This window comes from Panthera leo, chromosome B1 (genome assembly GCF_018350215.1).
Source record: "Panthera leo isolate Ple1 chromosome B1, P.leo_Ple1_pat1.1, whole genome shotgun sequence".
In the NCBI taxonomy this organism is placed as follows: domain Eukaryota; kingdom Metazoa; phylum Chordata; class Mammalia; order Carnivora; family Felidae; genus Panthera; species Panthera leo.
This window is the reverse complement of record NC_056682.1, coordinates 197,956,220-197,984,196: the sequence shown is the minus strand read 5'-3', so window position 1 is coordinate 197,984,196 and position 27,977 is coordinate 197,956,220. Positions and strand designations below refer to the sequence as shown.

The 27,977-nt window shown below is 50.4% G+C and overlaps 1 protein-coding gene across 3 annotated transcripts in view; it reads right to left on the bottom strand.

Moving 5' to 3' along the window:
- SLC2A9 (solute carrier family 2 member 9) overlaps positions 1-27,977 on the bottom strand; it is a 255,169-nt gene that overhangs the window by 170,274 nt on the left and 56,918 nt on the right. For all 3 annotated transcript variants that reach the window (XM_042936893.1, XM_042936894.1, XM_042936895.1), the window contains 2 exons: positions 17,719-17,879; positions 3,257-3,381 (listed from right to left, as the gene is read on the bottom strand). In XM_042936893.1, the coding sequence (XP_042792827.1) occupies positions 3,257-3,381; positions 17,719-17,879 (286 nt within the window). The remainder of the gene's footprint in view (positions 1-3,256; positions 3,382-17,718; positions 17,880-27,977) is intronic.

Sequence of the window (27,977 nt, the reverse complement as noted above, 5' to 3'; positions counted from 1 at the left end):
GTATTACAAGCCAGACAGTCCACTCATCTCCTGCCCAGCAATTTTCCTTTCTTCCTGATCAACTGCCTCACCTCAAATGCCTGCTCAAAAGCAGGTCCCCGTCTCTGCTTTGAGAGGGCTTGGTGAGCATAAACAACCTGAAGCTTCCACATCGTGGGCCAGCTGCAACAGGCTATTCTCCAGAAGTCAGAGGGTCTGATTTTTTCTCCCCTCCTTGTTCTTACTTTTTGTCTTCTGCTTCTTTTTGAAAAGCTCCTCAGAAAAGGGGTCTAACAGACACATGTCTTGAATACGTGGCCTTGTAAAAATGGTATCGCTCTTCAAATCCGGCTTTTTCTTAGTTAAGGAAATTCAGAGAGCAGCTAACTATGTGTAGTAAGTGTGGCCTCCCCCAGAATAGCTGGAGAGGAAGACAACTGGGAGAGGGTGATGGATAAAATCTAAACCTGCCAGAGACACCCTCCGCGGGGGAAGGTCCCTCATGCTGCACCTCACCTGACCTTTCTCATCGGCAGGCGGGGCCTGTGAAACCAGACATCTCGGTCCAAATCTGGGATCTACACCTTATTCACTGAGAATAAAAACAATGGCAGCACTAAGGGCAACGATGCCGTCACCAATCTCAGCACTGGGCGAAGGCACGAGATGCCTGGAACGTACGAAGCGCCACACACGCAGCCTCTCGGTTCGTTTTCACGCGCCCACCAGCGGGGCCTCGCGATGAAGACTCAGAGGCTAAGACAGCGAGCGGAAGGCTGCTCTTCACAGTCCTTGAGTCTGCATCCTCGGGGGCTTAGGTCCCTCTGACACGGACTGTGCGCCTGGTCATGAGACTCGGCCTGGCCGAGGGGACCCCGACAGACGTGCCACAAGCAGTGACCTGACAAGCGCTTGCACGGCGGGTCCTGCCCAGTTGCCACTCTCTGGAACTCTGAGGATCCCCTGGGAAGAGACCCTGTGGAGCAGAGACGAGCTGGCCCCTGCGACCCCAACTCAGCTGCCGACAACCAAACAGGCGAGTGAGGCCATCTGAAGTCACCCCACAGCGCTCGAGAGAGCCCAGAGGAGAGCCGCAGAGCTGCCTCGGATCAGAACTGCCCCACCAGCCCATAGACTTACAAAGTCAGCCAAAACCATTACTGCTGGGGTGCCTGGGTGGCTCAGTGGGTTAAGCGTCCAACTTCAGCTCAAGTCATGATCTCATGGTTCATGAGTTCGAGCCCCACGTCAGGCTCTGTGCTGACAGCTCGGAGCCTGGAGCCTGCTTTGGATTCTGTCTGTCTCTCTCTCTCTCTCTGTGTCTCTCTCTCTCTCTCTCCCCCTCCCCCACTCATGCTCTGTCGCTCTCTCAAAAATTAACATTTAAAAAAATTACTGCTTTAAGCCCTTATGTTTCACTTTTTTATATTTTATTTTTGGTAGCAAAATCTAAGTGATTCAAAGCCATGAAATAAGCTAGGTGAGTGGGAGAACCCAGACAGTGCAAACCCATAGCCCTCAGCCTTAACCATGCTACAATCGCATGTGTCTGAGCCTCAGTGTCCTCCAGGTAAAATGACAACAACGTAACAGTCCTTCAGCATTAGATCAGAGCACGACAACCCAGTTAACCATCACTGGTTAACTGTGAGACACCACGTAAAGCCAGGCATTATTCTTACCAATGAACATTTTCTAGAGCCATCTCTTTCTACCTGAATACCAAGACAGAGGAGTAATTTCACCCTGAGTCTGGGTTATTACTGATCCTGAGTATTTCCCACCAGCAGCGCAGGGGAGGGGTGGGAAGTCTCGCCCCCTGACCTTCCTCAGGCCCTCACTCTCCTGCTCACCTCTGCCTGAGGCACGTTTGTTGTTCAGCTCACTCCTAAAGCCTGGGGCCTGCAGCCTGCAGCCTGCAAGAATCAGCAAGGAAGGGAATGAGCCTTTAATGAGCTCACAAGTTTGGCAGATTTTATATGTGTATATGGCGTCCTGTCAGCCTGTGACAGCCCTTCAAAGCAGGTGTTATTTCCATTTTACAAATGGGGAAACCAAGGCCATTAAGCACCTTGTCAGAAGTCAGTGATCGGTAAGCAGCAGACCTCAGAGCAAAGGCAGAGATCTCTAATCCAAAAGCTTGCAAGCTTCCCACAAATGCCTGAAAGTATTACCTTCCACACTCACAGTATTTAGAAAAAAGCAAGGTTGGTTGGTCGGTTGGCCGGTCAGCTGGTTTTACTAATATATTTGGAGGCCCCTGCTCTCACAGCCCACAGCCAGCAGCCGGCTGCACCTCGCAGCCTCGCGGCCGCCACCTCACCCCACCACAGCTATTCCCCTTGGACAAGTGGCTCCCCGATTCCACTTTTCTCTATACAGAAGCAGGAGGAATCTTACGGAAAAAACAACCAGCTCATGTCACATCACCCTCGGCACAAATCCTACAATGCCCTGCGTGATCTGAGCGGCCCCTCTTCAACCTCATCTACAACTCTCCTCCCACTCACCAAGCTCCAGCCGTGCTGGCCTCCTCACTCTCCAAGCACGACTCCACCACAGGGCCAGTGCACTGTTCTCTTGGCCACGAACCCCATTCCCCCGACATTTACTTGGTCCTCACTCCTGGTTCATGCTGGTCTTTGCTCATGTGTTTCCTCCTCTGAGCAGTCCTCCCTGACTGCCCTACCTAAAATAGTCCCCACTCTCCTCCTGCCCTGCTTCATTTCTCTCCTAGGGCTTGACACTACCTACCTTATATATCTAATTATGTGTCTGTCCACCCACTAGAATGTAAGCTGCACGGGTAGGGACTGGGGCATTTCACTCACCACTGTGCCCCCGGCATGGAGAAGAATGCCAGGCACAGCAGGGGCTCCACAAATACTCAGTGAATACACGAAGGAATGAATAAGTCAGAGTCCGGACAGGAAATACAACCCTCATTGAAACTCCCCTGGAAACCACAGACAATCTCAGAATATGAATTTTACAGTGAAGATGACAAAGCAAAAGGCATGACGTACTGAAAACCATCCAGGTCTTTGGAGTTGACTTGGGTTTCTACCAGGCAGTGTTTCTCAATTAGCCTGCTAGAGCCTCATGAGTGGTTCACCTCACGGGACTGTCCCCTTCATGCAGACTTTCTGCATCTTTGGTCCCTGGCAACTCAACACTAGTAGGAGCCCAGTCATGTGACAGCTCCAAACACCACTCACATTTCGAAGCACCCCCGAGGAACGCATTACTGCCTCGTGCAGTAATGGTTAAGGCTTACCTCCATCCACGCCCATGATGAAGCGTCCCACGATGAGCATTTCAAAGGCTCCTGCCTGGAGAGAACAGGCCATGAGCAGTGCAGCAGATATCGCAAACCCATTGTTGACCAGCAGAGTGTGCTTCCTGGAAAAAAAGGAGTGGTTTGATGAGGAGGCCCACCGTGAGGATGTTGACCTATCCATCCCAGGAGCAGGGGTCACGCCCTTCAGAAGGGACAGCAGAGTGAGATTCAGGCACAGTGGAAAGAACATTGACCTAAGGGTCAGGAACAGGGCCCAGAATCCCACCGATCCCTACTGCCACCTTTGGTTGTATGACCCTGAGCAAGGCACTTCCCCCTCTTGGGTTCACCACTAAGGCTAATTAGGTCACCTTCAAAGGCAGTGTCACATTTCACGAATTCCCTGATGCAATACTGTATTTCATCAACTCTAAGACCTTCACTTAACATTTCTAAAGTCAAGATGTGCCTTATAATCCTTGAGTCAGAGTTCAAGCATGAAAATGGAAAGCACTCTAGTGATTTTAGCAGAGAGAATTTAACATAGGGAGTTGGTTAAGCAGGTATTGGGGAACTCAGATGTCAAAAGGGGGATCTCTGAAGACGGGGTGCTGCCCACGTGGTGCTGACACTTTGGGGGCTTGGAAGAAGGGCCCTCAAGACCTGGCTTATCTTCAAGGGTGGGCACTGGCCCGCTGGGGCTGTTCTTCTGAGGGCACAGTGTTCTGAGGTGTAGACAAAGGCTGGGAACTAGACTCACTGCTGGGACTAGCAGGAATTTCAGCCAAACAGGACCAAGCCCCTTGCCCCTCTTCCTCTAGTGTGGCTCTTGTGTGCCTCTTATCAAAGGGCAGATGAGACATGCAGGTCCCAGCCCCTGCATCACAGGGCAGAGCATCGAGGGTAAGTCTGGAGCTGAGAGACCACAGTCTGAAAACCAGCACAGTGTCCTATAGCTTTAATTAGCAGCCTTTCCCTTTCTCTTTCTCCCCCTTCCTTCCTTCCTTCCTTCCTTCCTTTCCTTTCCTTTCCCTCCCTTCCTTCCTTCCTTCCTTCCTCCCTCCCTCCCTCCCTCCCTTTCCTTTCTTCCTACCCCTCTCTCTTCCTTCCTTCTTTCCTTCCTTCCATCCTTCCTTCTCTGCATTTCGTGTAACAATGCTTCTTATACATGATGACATCTTCGATTTGATAAATTACAGCCCTAAGTGTGAGGCTGAACTAATTCCTCTTGAACATGATCAGTCAAATTCCTATGGCAATTATTCCTATAGCTGCTCTGTGCCGGGACTGCTGTCACTGTTCTGGTAACATGTCTCTAAGACCTCATGGTTGAGAATCATGACTTGTTTGGGGCCTGGAGACCTGGGTCCCTGCACCAGTTGTATCTTTTATGAGCTAGGTGACTATACTTTATTTATTGCTCTGTGTTTTCCTTTACTCATTTACGGAATGGTAATAGCTCACACTTACTAAATTCTTGCTCTATGATAAACCCTGTTCTAAGCACTTTACAGGAGTAGCTCATTTCCTGCTCAAAATGACCCTATGAGGTAGATACTTCATTATCCTTATTCTATAGATAAGTTAACCTTATTCTATAGACAAATTAGAAATTTAGGCCATACAACTAGTGAGTTAAGAGCTGGAAAAAAACATCATAGCTTCTCACAGGATATTTTTTCCCTAACAAATTGACGAGTTAACAAATATTAAATTGTTTTGTAAATTGGAAGAAGCTAGAGACTTGAAAGGGGACTTTGTTATTACTTTTGTGAGTTAGAGGCCTTAAACTCCAGGCCGGGGCTCTTTCCACTATTTCTTATTTATCTCAAACTTTCCATTAAACTTTTTCCTCCTGCCTACATCTTCTTGGAGAATCCCAAAGCTAATCACACTTTCACGATGGCACGAAGACTTGGTTCAACATCTTCTATAACGTGAACTGAAAAAGCCCAGGTCTCCCTTATTTAAACAAATTATGATACATCTATGTAATGGTACATTATGTAGACATTAAAACAGAAGTAGCTTTCTATATTCTGATACAGGAAGATCTCCAAGATATATTGTCAAGTGTAAAGAACAAGGTACAGAACTTTGCATAGAATATTCAACAATTTGTGTGATAAAGGAATGTGTGTGTGTGTGTGTGTGTGTGTGTGTGCACACACGCACATGCACATGCATGCAAAAACAGACACAAACCTTGGAAAAGATACACAAAAAACTGGTATCACAGGTTGCCCCCAGGAAGGGGTTCTGATTGGCTGGGGGAGAGAAATACAATGGAAGCCTTCTACTGTACATTCGTTTGGTCCTTTTAAAAGTTATGCCATATGAATGTAGTATTTATTCAAAACATAAATACAATCTCACTGTCAAAAAGTTAATTTAAGTGGATGCCATGAGGGGAAAATTATGATTTAGCCAAGACTTAAAACAGAAATTCCAATCTAGGCTGACCTCCCTCATTCTTTTTTTTTTTTAAGGTTTATTTACTTTTGAGAGAGAAAGAGAGACACAGCACAAGTAGGGAAGCGGCAGAGAGACGGAGACACAGAATCTGAAGCAGGCTCCAGCCTCTGCAATGTCAGCATAGAACCCGACATGGGGCTCGAGCCCACAAACCGCGAGATCATGACCTGAGCTGAAGTCAGACGCTTAACCGTCTGAGCCACTCAGGCGCCCCCGACCTCCCTTATTGTGATACAGAAGGTCGCAGTCTCAGGATTCAAGAAGACGAACCCAAGGGCACTAATTTTGTTATCAGCGAGGCTTCAGAGCACAATGAGAATACTCTGGTGGCCCGTGTGTGCACAGTGCTCACGGCCCTTCCCTCAGTCCTCTGAGGGTCTGACAGGTCAGTCCTAGGAAGGAAGCAGGGCAGTGGTGAAAAGACCTGTGCCCTCACGGGGGCGAGGGCTTTCACTGGCGTGTCTGCTCAGCAAACACGTAGTGAGCGTAAGACACAGGGTTTGCCACAGGGAGTAAGTCAATCCCCATCCTCACCCTTAGGGGCTTTAAAACCTAGTTAGGGACACAGAAGAATAAACTGTCACACAGAAATCAATTAGAAGTAAAGATATCGGGTAAAGATATCTGGGCTGACAGCCCAGAGCCTGGAGGCTGCTTCAGATTCTGTGTCTCCCTCTCTCTCTGCCCCTCCCCCACTTGCATTCTGTCTCTCTCCCCAAAACAAATTAACATTAAAAAAAAATAGAACTCATGCATCCCCACTGCTAACCGCCCCCCACAAAAGCATCCAAACCACTCTTTCCACAGTCTTCCCCTTCTGAGTAAATAAAACCTCCACCTTCCTAGGGGCTTAGACCAAAAATAGGGGAATAATAATTACATCTCTTATTTTCCTTCCTGCCTGCATCACTGAGTCCCGCCTATGCCGCTTCCAGAGTATATCCCTGAGCAGAGCGCTTCTTTCCGTTTCTGGTCCACAGTCCGGCAGAGGGGCAGGCCACCACCATCTCACCCTCAGACGGATGCAGGATGGCTTAGGTGGCTCCCGTTTCCACTCTTGCCCTCCTGTAGGATTCAGGGTCCACAGAACGGCCAGAGTGATCCTTGCAAAGCAAACACTGACACACCTCCCCTTACCTAAAACCTTCCCACTGCGCTTGGGACAAACCACTCGCCAGGGCCTAAACAACCTTGCATGACATGGCCTTGGCCACACCGTCCGATACTCGTGCCTTTGTGCTCACGAGGCTTCCCGCCATCTCTTGGGTGTGCCGGGCAACTTCCTGACTCACAACCTGTGTCATGGGTGCCCCTCGATCCATTCGTCTTATCTCACCAAAGTGACTGAAATGCCACCTCTGACACTATCTGATGGGACTACTCCCCCAGCTGCAGAGCCCATCCCCCACAATCTTATCACCCTTTCTATTTTCTTTGCAGCCCCCACAACACAGGAGTTTAGCTTACATATTTATTTGTGTTTATGTTGGCACGTGCCCCTACCGGATTATAAGCTCCATGCGTGCAGAGATTTTTATTTTGTCACTGTAGCCCCAGGCACTAAGCCGGTTGCTGGTACAGGCAGGTGCCCCATTCAAATTTGTTGCATAAATGAAGGAGTAAATTCTAGATGTTGAGCCGGGTTTCCTCCATGTGGCCCAGCTCTGGCCTGTTCTGAGTCTTACTTTAGCTTCTAGGTCTGTGGGCAGGACACACGCTGTTCTCCTGAATCTACCTCCAATACTATTCCTGCTTGGACAGTTCAGCCACATGCTAACTGAACAACTGTGGGCGGGTTTCCCACCCTCCCTGAGCCTTGGTTTCCACCCCTGTAAACTGGGTGCAACAATGTCCACCTTCTAAGTCTCCTGTAAGAATCAGATGATTTACGCAAAGTGCTTAGGATGACACCTGGAACTTATTTGGAGCCTCAGTAAACTGAAAACCAATCCATGGTGAGAGCTAACATCCTCTGGGTACTTGCTATGTCTCAGGCACTATTTGAAGTACTTTATACTCACTGGACACCCTATGCATTAGGTAATCTTGCTACCCCATGTCCCACGTGAGGAAATAGATCTAGAACTGGAGTACTTGGTCAGGTTCACATACTATGAAATGGGAGGCTTAGCATTCCAGTCACCCTGATACTAAGCCCCCCACAATGGCAGCTGCTATGTTTACTCACAGTCATTCATTCTTTCAACAGATGTTCACTCATTCAACTGACATTCATGCACTCAACACAACGTCTAAGTGTGGACTGAGTGCTGAACACCATTCTAAGTTCTGGCATATAGCTGCCACCATGACCCAGTCCCCACTCTTCATGTTCTCAATAAACAAGTAAAAGACAAAGACTGTAGAGAAAACTAATACAGGAGAGGGGAGGAATTTTACTCAGGGAGACATCTGGGAAGGTGATATCTAAGCACAGACTTGAAGAAGGAATACAGACCAGCCATATGGATATCAGAGAGCAGCAATCTTGGCAGGGAGGTACTAACAGTCAGACATGGGTTATTTTCAGGTACACCAGTGAGGCCAGCACAGCTGGAAGCAGAGGAGGACAGGAAAGCAAATAGTAGAAGTGAGGGCAGAGAGACTGGAGGGGGAGCTAGTAAGGGTCTTGTAGGAGCCACCATGGCAACTTGGGTTCCCACCTGGAGAGAGATGGGCAGCCACCGGACGATTCTAAGGAGAGGGGTGCCATGACCTGACTAACATATTAACAAGATCGCGCAGACTTCTGTGTTGACCGTGGGCTGAAGAAATAAGTGCAGAAACAGGGAGACTGGCTGGGAAGCTCCTGCAGCGGACCAGGCAAGTGCCAATGATAATTCGCACCAGGACGGGAGCAGTGGAGGTGGTGAGATGTGGTCAGAGCCCCGTGTGTTTTGAAGACAGTTGATGGGCTTTGCATTTGGATTGGACAGAAGTACAGAGAAAGAAGAGTTAAGGGTGCCCCTAAGTGCTTTGGCCTGAGGTCCTGCACTGGATGCAATGGTGTATTTTGTGCCATGCAGAGAATGTTAAAATCCCATTCGGGTCTGACTTGGAACATTTGCAAACAGGGCTGCACACCCTCTAAGCAAGTACATCATATTAATATATTCCTTCCCAAAATAACCCCCAGCCTGACAGTGCCCCGGTGAGGATGGAAACCTTACTCGCAAATAATTTGCAAAGCTGACTCACTGGGGTTCAGAGACGTGGATTTTAACGACTGTGTTTCCATTTCTTCCCCGGGGATGAACATGGCAACAAAAACAAGGGAGACCAGGGACATGCCATTTCTGAGCACAGAACTCCAGTGACCCCTGAGAACCCCACCTGGGACAGCGCACTCATTGTTCTGAGCTTTCCCATATTGCAGAATCTTCGTGGGCAACCCAGAAGATTACCAGCTCTTGGCAAAAGGGGCAAACACGAGGAAGACTGACAAGGTGATGAGGAGAGTGGAGAGCACGTCACTGGAGAAACAGTCGAAGGGACTCAGCATCCTGAGCCTAGACACGAGAAGGCTCAGGAGAAATGTGAGAGCTTCCGCTGTGTCATGCTTTAAGTCAATCACACACGACCAAGTGGTGGAAGATACAGGGAATTTAGAAAGTACTTCTGTAAGGGATTAGTGAACTGGGGAACCTCTGGAGATACGGCTTCCATCACCCACCCTTCCAACAATTCTTTAAGTCTAGCTTGGCCTATAAACCGAGATCGTACCTTGTTTCCACCCATCATCACCTTCCTCATGTCTGTCCATTCCTGCTTACTCAGCCTGAATTCCATGGTCCATCATTTGAAATAGCCATCACATCCTCAACTCCTTGACCCACTGACCCACCTGCCTTCATCCTATGTGCCTGGCAAACCCCAACCCTGGTTAGATCCTGACCTGCCTCACACATGCACCACAGAGCTCAGCTTGGCTGGAGAAAAACCCGAACTACATTGACTGGTGTCACTTGAAATTCATGACCACCAATCTCAAGTGGGCTTTGGGGCCTCCAGGCAACCATTCTATAGTTCCCTGGTTTGTTCCACGTCCTGCTCTCCGCGAGGACGATTTCATACGACTTCCCCGTCTTCAAATCCCCTTATCCTCCTTCTCAGCTGATGACCTTGCTTCCTACTCCACTGAGAAAGCAGAAGCAATCTGGAGAGGAATCCACGTGTTCCCTCCACATGCATCGACCTCCCGGCTTCTGTGCCCACACACTGTCTGCCCCCATTTTCCTGAGGACATACTGTCGTGCTCCCACCTGAGGCCAATCCCTCCAATCACCGACCAGTTCCCCACCCCGCTCCTACCTGCACGAGAATGTTGCTTCAGCAAGTTTCATCTCTGGCCCCTGCCCGCCAGTTTTCCCCTCTCTGCTGGAACATCTCATTAACATGCGGTTAAAAGGAAAACTACACCCCGGCACACCCATCTACACTCATTGTCTCCACTTATTCTTCTCTCCTAAGCCCCTTCCAGGAGCTGCCTCCCCCACTGTGCCCTTGAAACAGCTCCTGTCAGGTAACCAGAGGGCTCCACATTGCTAAATCCACCAACTCTCGGGCCTCGTCTCCGTCTGAACACAGGTGGTCACCACTTCCCTCCTTCACCTGCTTTCCAGCTCTGAGTGGTGGGTCTGCTCCTGCCTCGCTGGCTGATCCTTACCATCTTCCCAACCCCCTCAAGACTGGGGGGCTCCCGGCCTCAGCCCTTGAGCCTATTTCTTTGGCCTCTATACACTTCCCAGGTGATCCCGTCTTGTGTCCTGGCTTCAAGTTTCACCTATGTACTGATGACATCTACACTTACATCCAAGCTCTGAGCTCTCCTCCGAGTGCTAGACCCATATGTCCGACTGCCTGCTTCACCTCTTCACAAGGGAGTCTTACAGACAATTCAAGGTTAACATACCCAAAACCGAATTCGTAACATTGGCCTCCTTCCTCCCCAAATCCTCTTCCTGGGGCGCCTGGGTGGCTCAGTCAGTTAAGCGTCCGACTTTGGCTCACGTCATGATCTCACCGTTCGTGAGTTCAAGCCCCGCTTCAGGCTCTGTGCTGACAGCTCAGAGCCTGGAGCCTGCTTCAGATTCTGTGTCTCCCTCTCTCTCTCTCTGCACCCCCCAAGGAAATAAACATTAAAAAAACCCCACCCTATTCTTCCCAAAGACTTCCTACCTCAGAAAAAACAACAACGTAAACAAAAACAAAAAACCCACAAAAACAAAAAACCCACAACAACACCACACCACAGTCCTTGCCGTTGCTCAGGCCAGAAAACGTTAGCATCATTTTTTATTTCTGTCCCTCACCCACCCACATTACGATACATCTCTAAGGCCTGTTTTTGCTACTTCTAAAATATGTCCAAAACTCCTAAAACCACCACTACCTCTCACCGTGTCTTATCACAAACCTGGTGCAAACCAGATCACCTCACCCTATCAGCGCAAGATGCCATAACGTCCCCAGATCCACTGACAACAGAAGGCCTTTCAGGCTGCAAATCGGGCCAGTTCTTACAACACACCAGTAACTTCCCACCTTAGAGAAAAGCCCAAGTCCCAACCCTGCCCCACAAGGCCCTCTGGATCCAAGCTCAGTGACCTCTTTCTAGCTTCATTTTCTACTCATTGACGTGGCCCCGGCCACGTTGACATCCTGTCTTATCTTCCAAGAAGCCAAGCCCAGTTGTCCCTCGGGGCCTTTACAGCTGCTGTTCCCTCTGCCAGAGAGCTGTCTCTGTCCACTTTGTTCACCCCTAAGTGCCTGGCACACAGCAGGTGCTCCAGAAATATTTGTTGGGAAAATAAACGCACGAGTGAATGGAAGCACACAAGCGGGAGAAAAACGGCCACTTTGGGAAGTTACGGTAGAAAAACCTTCAAGCATCAGGCATTCCTCCATCGACCCTTCCATCTGTCCAACAAGCTTGCTTGCCTAGTGTGCACAAGCTTCTGCGCCAAGTGCTGGCGCTCACACGTACGTGTGGTTCTTGCATCAAGGAGCTTCCCCACAAGGAACTCCCCCTCAGGGAAGAGACAGAAATGTCAGTAAGTGGTTACAGCACAAAATGCTAAGTGATGTAACAGAGGGAAACAGAAGGTCTGACGTGGGCCCAGGGAGGCCACTATTTGGTTCTAATAGATGTGTGGTGGGCAGTGTGGGGCAGGAGTGGCAACTTATTGACTTTCAACCATAATTTCCAGTTCATGCATCTGTAAGACAACAAACAGATCGTGCAGAAACAGCTTGTACTAAAGCTGCTGCGTGTGTGGGGTTGGAGACTCTCTGAGACGTTGGAACTCTGCCTTCCTGAAGTCTGCATCCGCCACGCCCAGTCTCTCTTCCTACCTTCTGGCACGAACCCCAAGACGGCTTCCTTCTCCCAGAATCCTTGCCACCCTCACGGTGCTAGGCAAGGCTCCAAGGCTGGCAGAATGGGGGTGGGGGATCAGGAGTCCCGGCAGGTACCCCTCTGTCCCTCAGCTCTCTCCTCCGTCACCCACTTGGTACATGTGGCTGCTCAAGCAAGGCTCCTCTTCTCCAGAAGGGCCACCCAAGAAGATAACCCCCCCCCCAGAGCAGCCTGCAGCCAATGGCGGGAAGAGAATGCGGCCCCCCTGCCCAGATGGGATCCCTCCGGGGTAGGATTCATGCCCCAGATCCCTGCGGGCCAGCCGAGACCAGAGTGGACCTGAGAGCACGGCCTGGCTTGGCTCTCTTCCCCTCTTCTCTCTTCTGCTTGTATCACCGTCAAGGGAACTCCTGAAGAGCCTTCCCTCAACAAAACGTATGTATCCCAAGCTCCCTCATAGGCTCTGCTTCTGGGGAACTCACCTTCCTGAGGCAATTCCAGCCTGAAAGAGGAGGAGGTCAGCGACCAGTGTAAGTGTTCTACTGTGCACTGAACTATGTTCCAATTCCTCAGCTGAAGCCCTAACCCCCCAAGGTGACTATATTTGGAGACAGGGCATTCAAAGAGGAGATTATGGTTAAATGAGGTTGTAAGGGCGGGGCCCTCATCCAACGGGAACAGACAGGAAGAAAAGACACCAGGCCTGCTCTCCCATAAGGACAAAGGCCGTGTGAGGACACAGTGAGAAGAGAGCCACCTATAAGCCAAGGAGAATGGACTCAGGAGCAACCCTCCCCCGCCATCCCCTGCCATCTTGATCTTGGACTTCCGGCCTCCCCAGTTGTGAGAGGAGAGATTTCTATTGTTCAAGCCTAGTAAAGGTTTGCCATATGCATTGCAGGCTCCTTCAGCAGGCACCTAGAGAGCTTACGTTCCTTCCAACTTTTAGAAAATAAACACAGATTTCAAAATATTGAAGTAGAAAAAGAAAAGAAAAATAGCACTTTTGAGAACCTGCTATTTGCCTGGCATGACGTACTACTCGTTCAATACCCATCCTTCTGGGGCACCTGGGTGGCTCGGTCAGCTGAGAGTCTGACTCTGACTTGATTGCAGCTCAGGTCATGATCCCAGGGTTGTGGGATCGAGCCCTGCATTGGACTCTGCACTGAGCGTAGAGCCTGAGATTCTCTTTCTCCCTCTGTCCCTCTCCCATTGGCGCGTACGTGCTCTCTCAAATAAAAAACAAAATAAAAAAACACCCACCCTCCTTCTTCTGGTAGGATTTCCTCCAAGAAACATTCCTGCCTGCACTCTGTGTCCCATCCCCACCCCACTGTGGCTCCAGGAACGGGCACATGATACAGTACCTTTAGAGTGCACTAATCACCAGGATTTCGCACATTGGGCTCTATTAACACTTGCGGCCACAAAATTCTTTGTGGTGGGGGCTGTCGTGGGCATTGTAGCATGTTTCACAGCCTCTTTGGCCCCTACTAGATGCTAGGAGCGCCCCCTAGCAGTGACAACCAGGAACGCCTCCAGATACTGTCATTAAACGTCCCCTGCTGGGGCAAAATTGCCCCTGGTCGAGAAGCCCCAAGGGTATGCGACCTCACACAAGTAAATGAGACTCAGGCCTGGGACTTGGCTAGAACTACTGGAAGGAGAAGTGTGTTCTGGGGATGCCAAGCGGAAACAGGGTCACCCTGAGCTGCTGGGGGCATCTTGCCCCCACACAGGGAGAGGCAGCCTGTGCATGAAGCCAACACAGAGTAAGGCAGAGCTGAGAGACAGAGAAGACAGACAGGTGGATTCGGCTGAGTTACATTCCAGTTATGTCAGCCAATTAGCTCCCTCTGGCCCTAAGCCAGTTTGGTTTGAGTCCCCGTCACAGGCATGAGTGACAGGACCCATTTTGTAAACAGGCTCTCCTGCAACCCTCAGAGCTGCCCCCTCGGGTGAGCGTGCTTATCCGAGCTCCACAGATTTCAAACTGCCTCCTCTTGTCCCTCCACTACCCGTCCACCCCCCCACCGTGCTTCCAATCGCCACAATGTCGTGCACGATGCATTGTTCACAGCCAGCCAGCAGGCTCGGGCCATGCCGTTTGCTGCTGGTGCCCAAGTGCCAAAACAGTGCCTGGCACCCAGCAGGTGTTCAAAATATTTGCTGCATGGCTGGATGTGGTTATATGGCTTGCTCAAGAACAGGCCTAAGGATCCGATTTCAAAGCCCGTGTGAGTTTCCCTATGGTTTTTTGCATATTTGCTCTGCTCTGCTCTAGAGGGAAAAACTAGATCCAATGATATGTGTAAGGAGGACAATTTCAGTGCAACGTTCTAGAACATAATCACGGCCAGTTCTGTCGAGTAATGGGGTGACACGTCTCAAGAAGAGCTCATGAGGATGGGGACAGGGACAACAGGGATGCTGGCCAACATAGGATGGGTACTGACTCCGTGTCAACCACGGAGAGGAACACTCTCATTTCATTTTCACAACCCTCCAACAGGCCACTGCCTTATCTTCATCTCGTCACCAACTAAGCAAAGCTTGGAGAATTTGAGTAACTCATACGTGGCCCCGTGAGCCAGGAGCATCACGGGTCCTCTAGCTGGCATCCATGCACCAACATGGTCACCGTCCTGTCTCATGAGGGAAGGAGGGTTCTGTCACTAGAGCCATGTAAGAAGAGGAGGGATGACCCCAAATGAGGGGAGGGAGTCAACCAGAATTCTCCAAGCCAGAGGCTCGAGGAGACAAGGAACTTGCTCCCCTGAGACTAGATAATGGGGGTGCCTCATCTCCAGAGACCACTCCTGGCCCCTCGTGTTCCCCCGTCCTCATCCCTCTCCCAAACCACAGTCGAGTTCGTCATGGCCTAGCGAGGGTCAGCCCCCTGCTGGACCTGCTGGTGACCAGACCCGCCTGACTCTGAGGACCCTCAACTCCACCCAAATTCCCCCCCATAGTCATGCGTGTGAGCCCTCCCATCGGTCCCCACCCCAGCCTTGCACATTAAGCCAGCCTCTTCTTTCTCCCCAGCGGCCTCCCAGAGACAATTAGTGAAGCATCAAGAAAAGGTTTCAACAGACACCATGTGATGGGAAAAGCACAGGCTCCGGTCTGAGTTTCGGATCAACCTCATTCTTTGTCACCTCGGGCGAGCCACGAGGCCTCTCAGGGCCTCGGGTTCATGGCTTGTGGACCAGGGACAACAATATGGAGCTGTGGACGTAAACGAGGTATGGTAGGTCGAGCACGGGTACGTAGCAGGAGGTGAAGAAACGGGGGTAGATTCTCGGTGTTTGCTCCTTGTCCTCCCTACGGAGTCCCCATTCAAGCTGAGGCTTCATCCCGGCTCAACCTTTCTTCCCACAATGATGAAAAAGGGAACCGGCAGCTGCCTGGGGCACACGGACCAACACCTTTTGATGGAATCTCTCTCTGGCCTAAAACCCTTCCTTCTCTTAGAAAAGGAGTATCTGTCAAACGAGTCTCTTTTCCATTCCTTCTGCTTTTTTTTTTTTTTTTTTGCACCACGCCGTCAAGAGCTGCAAAGCCACTTCCACTGCCTGCATTGTACGTGTGGGAGAGGTGTTGGCTGAGAGGTGAGGTGGCAAAGTCTCACGTGACACACTGGCAATTTGGGGAGTCAGGACTTGTGGGGCCACGGCACCCTGACCCCGGCTACAGTGTGGACTTCCCTGTACCGTCTGCCTGGGTTCAGAGCCTTCTTATGGGGCAGCCTTGGGGTGTCAGTGCCATGGCCAGATAAATGGCAAGTATATGTCACAGGCCACAAATCCTGGGGCCGGGGCTGACTCCATCTAACTAGAATAGGCAAGAGGACTGGCGTTAGAAACTGGCTTGGCCCAGGGGCTTAGCAACAGTGCCTCACGGACCCCGGCCATTGATGCCAATCCGGGGGCCAGCCAGTCACTGACCTGTGGTCAGACAGTCATGGACTTACAGAGCCACTGCCAGCATGCCCCTACTCACATCTGCTCGGCATGATGGAAGGATCGTGACGTGTGGAGCTGGTTCCAACCTGAGCTCGGGCTCTGTGTAAGCTCTCAATCCATCCCCCATCCACGACCCCCGAGAGTGGAGAAATGGACTAAGGGTGCATGTGGGAGCGCCCGGAACATTGGGGGACCACAGAAAATGGCAGCCCTCACGCCACTCTGCCGTCGCCGTACTTCTCTGGAGTACGGAGTTCCCGTTCGTTACCGCCTGGAAGTGGCCTTGGGCACAAGGGAAGTATCAGCACCTCCCGTGCCTCACCGGATACCACAGACTTTCCTGAGCGCCACATGCGCGTTTTCAGGATGGCTTCCTGCCCCAGCCTTGTGAAAGTCGGCTCCGAAATAGCATCAGTTCTAACTTACTCCTTGGAGCGGATGTGAGGCCGAGTGTAAAGGAAGGGGGTGGGCACCTTTTTAAGTAGGATTTCTAGAGCCCTCAGGAGTGGAAAGATTTTCTGGGTCCTTTCCCATTCAGGTCAATGCAACATGGAGATGTGTTGAGCACTTACCATGTATGGGTAAGTATATGGGCGTCCGGATAATGAGGAGAAGGATGGTAAGTAAGTAATACGGTAAATAATAATAGCTTCTACTTACTGAGTTCCTGCTAATGTGCTATTCTGCCTCCATTCGTTTTCTCTAGTCCCTGTAACATTTCCTGCGTCTTACAGAGGAGAAAATTGAGGTTCAAATACATCAAACGACTTGGCCAAAGGCACTAGAAAGTGGAACACTCGTGAGTCAAGTTCAGACATGAATGCTGCAGATTCCACTTCTGCACTAACACCTCCGCATCTCCCGAGAAGTTACAAGCGAAGAGACAGGGAAAACATTTGGGGAGGTTTCTTGATAAATCAATCTGATCTCAGAGAACTCTTCACAGGACAGAAATGAGCGAGGCACGAAGCTCAGGAGGTAAAGTGGATCTGACCCGAGAGGGCCCAGATGGGAAATCTCAACATGAACTGCTTGACACGTACCATCCTGTATTTGTAATATGAAAGATTTGAAATAACCTAAATGTCTATCCATAGGAGACTGGCTTAATAAGTTATCATTCAGACCCATAAGAAAACACTGTCTGAGCTCCCACGTTTTGAAAAGCAGATCTATATGGACATACGTGGAAGAGTCTCTAAGGCACTCTAAGGCTCTTCTCCACTTGCTCTGGCGGCCAGATCCATTTCCTCCCTTCCTGTCCTGCTCCGAGCCCTGGGACCCGGTCCTCCTGGACTGCCCCCAAAAGGCTCCTGGTGTTTCTGGCTTCTACTTGGGTTTGACCAATGAGAGGCACTGACAGTGGGTTGGAGGGTGTGAGGAGAGAGAAGCCAGGGTATTTCCCCCCTACTCCCTCCCTGTTTGGACAATACAGTCGACGCAGCCCAGTCCACACAGCCCTCCACAACTCGGCCCATTGTCCGTGGCTTCGCTTCTCCTTGGCCTCAGGTGCCCTATTTCCTCCCCTTCCTCTCCTGGCATTAAAATCTCTCCAGCTGGACTGTCTGAGCGGAGTTCTGTTGCCTTCTGGGATCCTGACTTTGATACATATTGTGAACATTACAGAGGGGATCCCCAAGCAGAGATGTCCCACTAACCTCCCAAGAACCTTTCCGATCAGCTTCACCAGTAACGTCCCCACGAGTCCACCAATGGCGAATATGGACACCGTCACAGACCAGAGCAGGGTCAGAGTGTCTTGGTCTATTGGATGTCCGTGCCTTCTTTCCCACGATTCATTGTAGAAGGACTTGATGTACTGAAAAGAAACAACAAAACGTGTTATTCCATTCTGCTGCTCGTTATAAACGAACACAGCTTTTACAGAGCATTTTGTGCATGCGAGGCACTTTGCTAAGTTCTGTTTGAGCTTTATTTCATTGAACCTTTCCAACAAATTGTGTGGAGGGGCCCTACTTTTAACCTCGTTTTGCAGATAGGGACACTGAAGCTCAGAGAGACAAAGTGACGTGCTCAGTAAGTGGCAAACCTGAAAGCCAAACTCAAATCTGACCCCAAACCTAGGGTAACTGATTATACCTGGGCTTCTCCCACTTTGGTGCACAGCAGAACCAACTGGGAAGTGTGTTAACAACACACATATCTGAGATAAGAGGAAATCTTTGCCTTTGAGGTAGACGAAGATACAGGATGCAAAAATAACACCACAAAAGAAAAACAAAATGCTCATTTGGGTTTCGTCTAAATTAAAGTGTTTTATTCTTCAAAGGATACTTCGAAAAAAAAATGAAAAGGCAAGCCACAGGCTGAGATAACATATTTGCAACACATAAATTAAAAAGGACTTGTATCCACAACACACAGAGAACTCTAACAAGTCAATATGACAAACAACCCAATTAATTGAGCAAAAGACTTGAACTGACTCAGAGAAGATTCAAATGACCAGTAAGTTAATGACATGATGCTCAATGTCATTAGTCAACAGGCAAATGCAAATTAAAACCCCAACAAGATACTATTTTGCATTCTCTAGATCCCCATCATTGTCTTTTGTGATTTGGTGGGTTTCAGATGGTGACGGGGTGATTCAGATGTGCACCAAAGACTGGGGTCATGGCACTAAGCTCCTCAAGGAGTTCCATCCCCAAGATGTTCATAGCTATCCACTGACACCAGATACCGGAGCCAGCATACGTCACCGCAGAATAAACACAGGTTCGGGACACACAGACCACAGCGTGAATCCCAGCACAACAAAGTACTAACGATTTAAGCCAGCTGGACCTTGGCTTCCTCATCTACAAAATGGGAATGATGACACTCATGTCTCAGGGCTGTTGGGAGGGTCACGCACGAGTTTGGAGCAGTGCCCAGGGCTTGGGCAAAGCTCACACAATCCCCAGGAAGCTCAAGTCTACCAGGTCTGGTAAAACCAAGTAGTGATCAGCAGTAGGCTCTCATGCACTGTGTTGAGATTAGACAACCATCTTGGAAAACAGTTTGGCATCATCTAGCAAAGTTGAAGATGCCCCTAACCTACAACCCAGCAAATCCATTTCTAGAAAGTTCCTCCAAAAAACTCCTTCCCACCTGCCCGAGGACATATCTACCCAAATGTCCACATAGCATTGCTTATAATAGCCCCAAAAGGGAAACAACCGATGCCCACCAGCAGAATGGATAAACAAATCGTGGAAGAATCATCATATGAAACCCCACGGCCACAAACACGAACGAACTATAGCGACATGCAAACACATACAGTTAAACCTCACAAAATACAACATTGAACAAAATAAGCCAGAAACAAAACAGTACGTACAGTATGACACCATATTTCTATCCAAAAATATACAAAATATAAACGTTTTGGGGGGGATTACATATAGATTATAAAATACAAAGGAAAACAAAGAAATAATTGTTGCAAATGTCAGGTCAGTGGTCGCTCCTGGGGGCGGGGTGGAGAGATGATCTGGGAGGGGCATCTGGCAGGATCTTCTATTCTTAATCTTATTCTTAGCTGGGTGCTAGATTTCTAATCATCCTCTAAACTCTGTGTGTGTATGTGTGTGTGTGTGTGTGTGTGCAATGCATACGTGTGCATCTTATATACTCTTTTTAAGCATAATGCATTCCACCAATCTAAAACTTTTTTTTTTTAGGGTGGGAAAGTATTCCAGGCAGAGGGAAAAGCCAGGAGGGCATGGCAGAAAAAAGTCCATAGAATTGAAAAGAGGCCAGTGGGGGTGGAATGGGATGAGGAAGGGAAGGAAGGGCTGCCTGGAGTTGGAGGGGCAGGAAAGGGCAGGTCATTCGGGACCTTAGAGGTCACGGTAATCAGTTTGCTTGTTGCCTGGACTTTGTGTGTGTGTGTGTGTGTGTGTGTGTGTGTGTTGGCCCAAGTGGAATGGGAAGCTATTGGAGGGTTTCAAGTGAGGGGAGGACATGGAGTGGTTTACATTTTCAGCGGACTGCTCTGCTTCAGAGTCGCCAGGGACCTAGAAGGAAGCTAGGGAGGAAGCTGGCCCTCTGTTGAGAGGCACCCCAACAGTCCCAAGATCTCGGTGGCCTGGACCCAGCAGTGAAGGTGGAGAGAAGGGGGTGGATCCGAGATATGTTTTGAGAGTAGGATGGACAAGACCAACTGGGGACTGGCCCCACATCCTGGGAGGGAACGTTCTAGACACGCCTAAGAGGAACGGAGAAGACTGCAAGGTTTCTGGCCTAGGCAAAGGGGCTGATGGCAGGAGATGAGGGAAGCATCCTATCCCTATGTGATATCTATTCTCTTCCCATGTGATATCTACACTCTTCCCGGTGTTACTGGTTGAATTGTGACATGCCCCCTGCCCCCCCCCCCCACGTTGATAAGTGGAAGCCCTAACCCCCAGGACCTCAGGATGTGAGGTATTTGGAGACAGGGTGTGGTAGGGTCCCCTCCCAAGGAAAGAAAAGAAAAAACGCTCAAGGCAGCCTGACTGTATGCCCACGTGACAACATCCCTCACGACCTTGTAACATGAGGCCACTTAATCAGACGACATGTTTGTGTATTACCATCTATGGGAGACAAGGAAGTAAAAAATGTATAAGAAACCACACCACGTGGCGTTCAGGTCTTCCGTACGAACCCAACGGAGCGGTGCCGGCACGAATGAAGTTGCTTCCTGGAAAGAAAAGCTTCGGTGCCCCGACTATCTATCTGAGCGAGAATCCTGCTACAGGGGTCTTTACAGAGGGAATCTGGTTGAAATGAGGTTATTTGGGTGGGCCCGACCCAAAGTGACTGATGTCCTTATCAAAGGGGGAGACATGGACGCAGAGACAAACGTGGAGGGAGAAGGACAGGCACACGCTGAAGACAGCCACCTGCAAGCCCGAGAGCCGGCCCTAGAGCAGATCCTTCCCTCACAGGCCCTGGAAGGAACGGGACTCCGCCAGCACCTTGACCTCAGGCCTCTCGCCCGCAGGGCTGTCACAGAATAACCCCCTGCTGGGTAAACCTCAGTTTCCGCCCCCTCCCTGAGAGGCTGCCTGGGGTACTTTGTTTTGGCGGCCCCAGCTGACCGCCACACTGCCTTATCTCCAAAATACTTGTCACCACTTAGACCGCTCAAGCCAATCCGATCCAGGCCACCATCCCCTCCCCTCCTGGGGCCACCATAGCATAGCAGCCGCCCCGGCGACTCACCAAGGAGCCGCGTGCTGCCCGTGGCTGGACATCAACACTGACCCCCGGTTACCGTGTACTTGGTGGCTGCCCAGCATCAGGAGCCCCCTTCTCCCCTCGGGGAGCTCCCTCCTCACAGCCCCGGCGGCACACACAGCCCAGACCTCCCTACGCGGCTTTACCACGCCAGGCGCCCGTCTCCCAGCATCCCCTGCAGCTAGCGAACGCCATGTGACCCGGGCTCAGCCAATCAGAGACCTGGACTCTGCAGGAGGCGGGGCGCTAAGCGGCGGGGCCAGAATTCCTTTCCCAGCAGTTTAGGGTTTGGGGTTTGGGGGCAGTGGGAGCCTGATGGCCGCGGTGTCCTGTGCCAGCCACGCGGTAGCTCACACTGGCGGCCGCTGGGCGGGGGTGGCATTGGCCAGGCTGCAGAGCTTCGGGGCCGGCTCACCAGCCCTGCGAGCTGCTCCCGATTTTGGCAACAACAGTTTTAGCTTCGATCAGGCAAAATTTATTGTTGCTTGCAACTGCTGAAACTCTCCCAAAACACGTAAATTATCCCATTTCAGCCTCGCAACAGCCCTGGGGGCAGAAACGCTCATTTACAGACCAGGGAGCCCAGAGTTGCCAACTTGGCCAGGTGGCTAACAGGTGGATGGGGGGAGGTTGTGCAAGGCCCGCCTCACGTTGGAGCCCTAAAGGACAAGTGCACTATCCGGGCTCCCAACTTCACAGTCAAGGTGGCAATGTTAAGCAGCCAAGTACAATGGCACATTTATTGATTTAAAAGTATCTGGGGCACCTGAGTGACTCGGTTGAGCGTCTGACTTTGGCTCAGGTCATGATCTTATGGTTTGTGAGTTCAAGTGGACATTGGGCTCACTACTGTCAGCACAGAGCCTGCTTCAGATCCTCTGTCCCCCTCTCTTTCTGCCCCTCCCCTGCTCACTCTCTCTCAAAAATAAATAAACGTTAAAAAAAATGTCAGTTAAGCCTTTGTTATGGGCTACACATTCTGCCATGCCCTTAAGTACTAGGGTGACAACCAACAAACACAGAGCATAGTGGGAGAAAGTGTGATAAACTGCTAAGCCAGGGGCTGGACAGGCCTCAGGAAGGCAGAGGTACAGAACTACCCCACCCCACCCCTGCCGCCTCCCCAGGGCAACAGCAAGACCCTCAGAGAAACCGGTGTAAGGAGTGAGTACCCAGCACTGCACGGGCACCTCTTGCTGCCTAATAAGCAGGACCCTTCCCCTCACCCCACGTAGAAGGTTATTCTTGGATGTGACCTTGGTCCCTAATGTGATCCAGAACTGACACTGATTCGAGCAACTATAGCCACCTTTCCAGGAGCCTTGCTAATGCCCACTCTAGAGACCCTCTTGGGGCGCCTGCGTGGCTCAGTCGGTTGGGCAGCCGACTTCGGCTCAGATCATGATCTCACGGTTTGTGGGTTTGAACCCCCTGTCAGGCTTTGTGCTGACAGCTCGGAACCTGGAGCCTGCTTCAGATTCTGTGTCTCGCTCTCTCTGCCCCTCCCCTGCTTATGCTCTGTCTCTCTCTGTCTCAAAAATAAATAAAACGTTAAAAGTTTTTAGAGAGCCTCTTATCACCATGCCTACAGCAGCGACCAGTGTCCAAGAATTGATGTGCAGAAACTAGAAGGATGCTGCCGGGGAAGAAATCTCTTCCTTTCTAGGCATTCAGGAGCCTGGTGAGAAAGGGGGCAGCTTTCATATCACTCATTCCTAGGTGTTGCTTTGGGCATCTCTACGGAGATTTTGTATCTCAGTTTGGGAGAGCTGGAGGATGGAAGGAACCTCTGCAGAGGGCTGGAGAAAGCTGAAGGACACAGCAAAGCCTGCGCCCCCCTGCAGAGACGCCTTCCTCAACCGTCCTGAAAGCTGGTTTCCAAGTGATGGCTGTAACGATTTAATGTTTGTCTTCTCCAGGAATGATTTCAGCAGAGGCCTAGATGAAAGGCAGCCTGAAGGGTTATGTGATAGTAGGAGCCAGCCGATGAGGGCTGTTCTGCTAACTCATTACACAAACATTCACTGAGTTTGAGATGTGTGGCCCTGACTTACGTGAACACCGACTGGTACTGAGCAGGCGCTTTAATAAGGGTTTGTGCTTTAAATTCAGTTTCTGCTGGGGCGCCTGGGTGGCTCAGTCGGTTGAGCATCTGACTTCAGCTCAGGTCATGATCTCACAGTTTGTGGGTTCGAGCCCCCCGTTGGGCTCTGTGCTGACAGATCACAGCCTGGAACCTGCTTTGAGTTCTTTGTCTCCCTCCCTCTCTGTCCCTCCCCCGCTCATGCACAGCTCTCAAAAATAAATAAACATTAAAACAATGTTTAAAATTCAGTTTCTGCTGTGTATCAATCACCATGTAATAATAAAAATAGGTCATAGATGCGACATACCATCCACTACCCCGAGAACTGGACACGTGTGAACTCATTCCATCGTCTTCACAACCCTATGAGGCAGGTACTGTTTGTAACTTCTCTTTGGGCTGATGAACCTTAGGAACAGAGCCACAGGGGCATTTCCCAAGTCACACCATTGGCATGTGGGAGGGTCGGGACTCACACCTAGGTAGTTGGACTCCGAAGCTCATCTCTTAACCTCTACTGTAGTCCAACTCAGTATAGAAAACACAAAGGTGATCCTATCAGTACCTCTGTTGCATATTGAAAGACTGGAGTCAGGGAGAAGGAGGGACAGAGAACGAATACTGATTGACTGCTCAGTACGCATTAGACATCTATATACCTCACTTTGTTTAACCCTTGGCAGCCATCCTGTGAAGTTTCATTAAGAGCAGAAAAAGGAGTAGAGAAATGCATCTGAAAGCCATAGAGAATCCAGTGGAATGGCAGAGCCCTTCCTCCTCCATGCTCACAGTGTCTAGCCCTCCTCTTCCTGGGCACACCCACACTTCTCGGTGCCTTGCATCTGGATGCGGCCACATGGCTACTTCTCACCACAGGAGCATGAGCAGAAGTGACGTGTGTCACCTCGGCCAAGGTATTAAGAGTTTGTGTGCCTTCTCTTCACTCGTTCCCTTTCCTTATTGTCTGACCATTCACAGACAGACCAGAAGAGACATAGACTCTGGTGGAGCCACCATTCCTGGAGCCTGGGAGCTGAAGGAGCCTGGGTCCCCGAATGATTTCATGTAGCAGAGTGTCTCTGCTCACCTGCCCTTTTAAGGTGGCATAGATGAGAAATAAACTTTCACTGTGTTAAGCCACTGAGAGTTAGGGGTTCCTTGTTATAGCACCCAAAGACAATGAACCTGACGCCAAAGCCCATGCCGTCATGATTACTATGCCATGAGTCTTCAAGAAAGAGGGAAGATTTCAGCAAAGTCATAAAGGTAGGTAGGAGATATGAGCCTTCTGCTAGAGGATTCCTTTTATGTTTTGGGAAACTTGTAAGGCTCCATTTGAAAAGCGTATTCTGCAATAAAATGAGGGTTGAAATTTTTTTTTTAACGTTTATTTAATTTTTGAGGGAGAGAGAGACAGAGTGCGAGTGCGGGAGGGGCAGAGAGAGAGGGAGACACAGAATCGAAAGCAGGCTCCAGGCTCCGAGCTGTCAGCACAGAGCCCGACGCAGGGCTCGAACTCACAGACCATGACATCACGACCTGAGCCGAAGTCGGAAGCTCAGCAGACTGAGCCAGCCAGGTGCCCCTATGGGTTTTTTTTTTTTAATGTGTGTTTTTGAGTGAGAGAGGGAGACAGTAAGAGTGCGAGGGGCAGAGAGAGTTGAGACACAGAATCCAAAGCAGGCTCCAGGCTCTGAGCTGTCAGCACAGAGCCCGACGCGGGGCTCGAACTCACAAGCTGTGAGATCATGACATGAGCCAAAGTCGGACGCTCAACCGACTGAGCCGCCCAGGTGCCCCATGCAATAAAATGAGAGTTTAAAGATGACTGTGCTAGCTAATCTCTAGGCCTGATTTGGGCCATCTCATTCATGGATTCCACATTTCACCTTCCACTGGGTCCACTTACAAAGGGCCCAGGCTTGTCTTTCTCTCGGGCTCTACACACCTGCTTCCTTACCAACAGGGGCCCGGGTTCCCAGCCTGTCTTCTGGATACAAGTGCCACAGCCCCCTGCCTTCAAGGAGCGTGCAGTCTAGTAGAGACAAGAGTAGAGTAAACACGCAGTTATAACACACAGTGGAGGTACAGTGATGGCGGGAAGCCGAGAAAGGCGATGCCACACTCGCCACGTCATGAGCAGGTGGGGACGGGCTTGGGTATGACAGTTGTCAACAGAGGAAAGCGAATCCTCGAAGGCCCAGAGAGTGGTCATCACTGGCCTTGACTGTCAGCCTGAGGAGTCCACGCATAATCGTGTGGGCGCTGGGGAGCCACGGTTAAAGGTAAGCCAAGAGTCTCAGGTTCAAGACTTGCTTCCACCACTGAGTCCTCCGTGATGTCCCACACGTGGCTTGGCTTTGCCTCTGAGGGCAGGCTTCTAAGTGGTTAAGGGCCCTGGGATCCACTTTCTACAGCTGTGTGCTGGGCGATCTTGAATAAGTTACTTAACCTCTCTGTGCCTCGATTCCTCATCTGCTAGGTCCCTTCCCTCCTCAAAAGAGTTACTATGAGGATTTGACATGAGAACGAAAATAAAGCACAGAGCAGGGTCCGCAAGAAGCACACGATAAAAACCAGAAGTTGGGGTGGCCGCTGGTGGTGCGGATAACATTACTCCTGATCTGTAAAATAAAGGGCCTAGATGTGTTTATTTCTCAGGCCTATGAAGCCATGAATAACTCACCACTAACTCCCCAGCCGACAACTCAGAGACCAAGCTTCTGGCCGCAAATCGAAAGCACGCAATTCCCAGCCAGGAAGACAGGCCTAGAACACCTCCAAATGATGGCAGGAAATTGCCAGACAATGGGAGGCAAATTACCCTGTCGCCTGTTTTGCAATATTCATGTTCCTTACTGATTCACACGGAGCCTGTCATGAATTCATCTAAAAATATTCTCAGGGGTGCTATAAAAATGCACATAAATAGAGCACTTTCGTGGACGGGCCAGAGCACACGCTCTGCATAGCTGAGCAGCTCATGCCCAGGTCACGCCCATAACTCTTTCGGGATTTGTAAAGACAATTGATGCCACTGAAGACGCTGGCACCGTGAGTAAATCGGTATGAAAGTCCCTTACAGAGTGCCCACCGCCAAACCGGGCTCCTTGAAAGAAGGACCACTCGAGGACAGAATTCCTCAAGCCCAGCAGGGCCACCTGATGCCATCTAACAGAGGTAAGGCCTCCCGTGCAGAAGAAGCCAACATAGTTGGCTTGAGGCTTCCCTCCTCTGAGAGGCCTGCACGCAAGCTTGGCCCGAGGCTGGTGTTGGGGAGCGTGGATTTTGGGAGGGGGGCTCCCACCACTCCCAGATCTGATGAAAGCGACTCCCAAAGTCTACAGCATGCAGAGGATAGCTTATGCCGAACACCTGCTTTGTCTCTGGGAGTCAGGAGTCATGTACATGCCGAGCAGAGGGTGCCTTTGCGACCAGTCCCTAATAAAAACTCTGAACTCAGGCTCTGATGAGGTCCCCTGGTGGACAACATGCCCCCTGTGTCGTCACACTCATTGCTGGCGGATTAAGTGATTTCACCACGTGAGGACCCTGGACGCTTGCTCCTGGTTTCCTCTGGACTTTGCCCCGTGTGCCTTTTCCTTTTGATGATTTTGCTTCGAATCCCTTCTCTGGAGTAAATCCCAGCCATGGGTGGAGAGTAGGGAGTCCTCACATTCTGAGTCCTGTGTGTCCTAGTGAACCATCAGACCTGGGGTGGTCCCGGGGACCTGAGCCACCTCCCAGCCCTAAGGACAACACCCAGGTCCCTTTCTGACTTGGCTTGATGTCTAGGCTGCATGTTTGTGGTGGGGTTTTTCTCCCTGCTGTGTGATTCTCCTGGAGGAGTCCAGCTCCCCGACGGGGTGGGAAAGAGGCCTCTGTACATACAGATGCGTGAATATGTTCTACCCCCTCAGCCGGCTTCCACACTGAAAGCTAATGAAAGAAGATGTATTGAGTGCGAGCAATAGTCAGGCAGGTAAGACCTTGAGAGCTTTCCGGGTTCTCCTGCCAACCACTTTTGCAATGCGAGGGGGGAAACTGTGAGTTTAATTATATAGGAAACGAAGAAGGAAAGTTTCACTTTCTCTCTGCCCCAGGCGAGAGCAGTGGAGTGTGTGTACTCGCAAATATCCTTCTTATTCAACAAAAATTACTCCTGAGCCTCTCTCCTGCTGCAGCACTCTTTCGAGAGATTGCGTGGCTGTGTTTCCGGAGGGGGGCGGGGGGCGGACAGTGTGCCTTCACATTGACATGTCTGTCATTTGCTCTGAAATAACACTTCCCACTCCTTTCTGTAGGTCTCCCGGGTGGCTGGAATAAAAATGATGAGTGTTTTCATTTCTGTTCAAATTGTTTCTGGCTCCTAAAAACCAGTCTTGAGGCATGGGGGGCTTTCACAGGTCATCTGATCCATTCCAAGTTCAGGGTGATGGTTTTGAGCACCAGTTCTGGAAAAATTTATTTACAGAAAAGGACTAAAAACCCTAGCCTGCAGATGGGGCCACTGGAAGGATTAAATGAAGGCGTGTAGACCCTAGCATGATGTCCAGCACATAGCAGACACTCAGTAAATCTCAGTGCCTCTCTCCTATG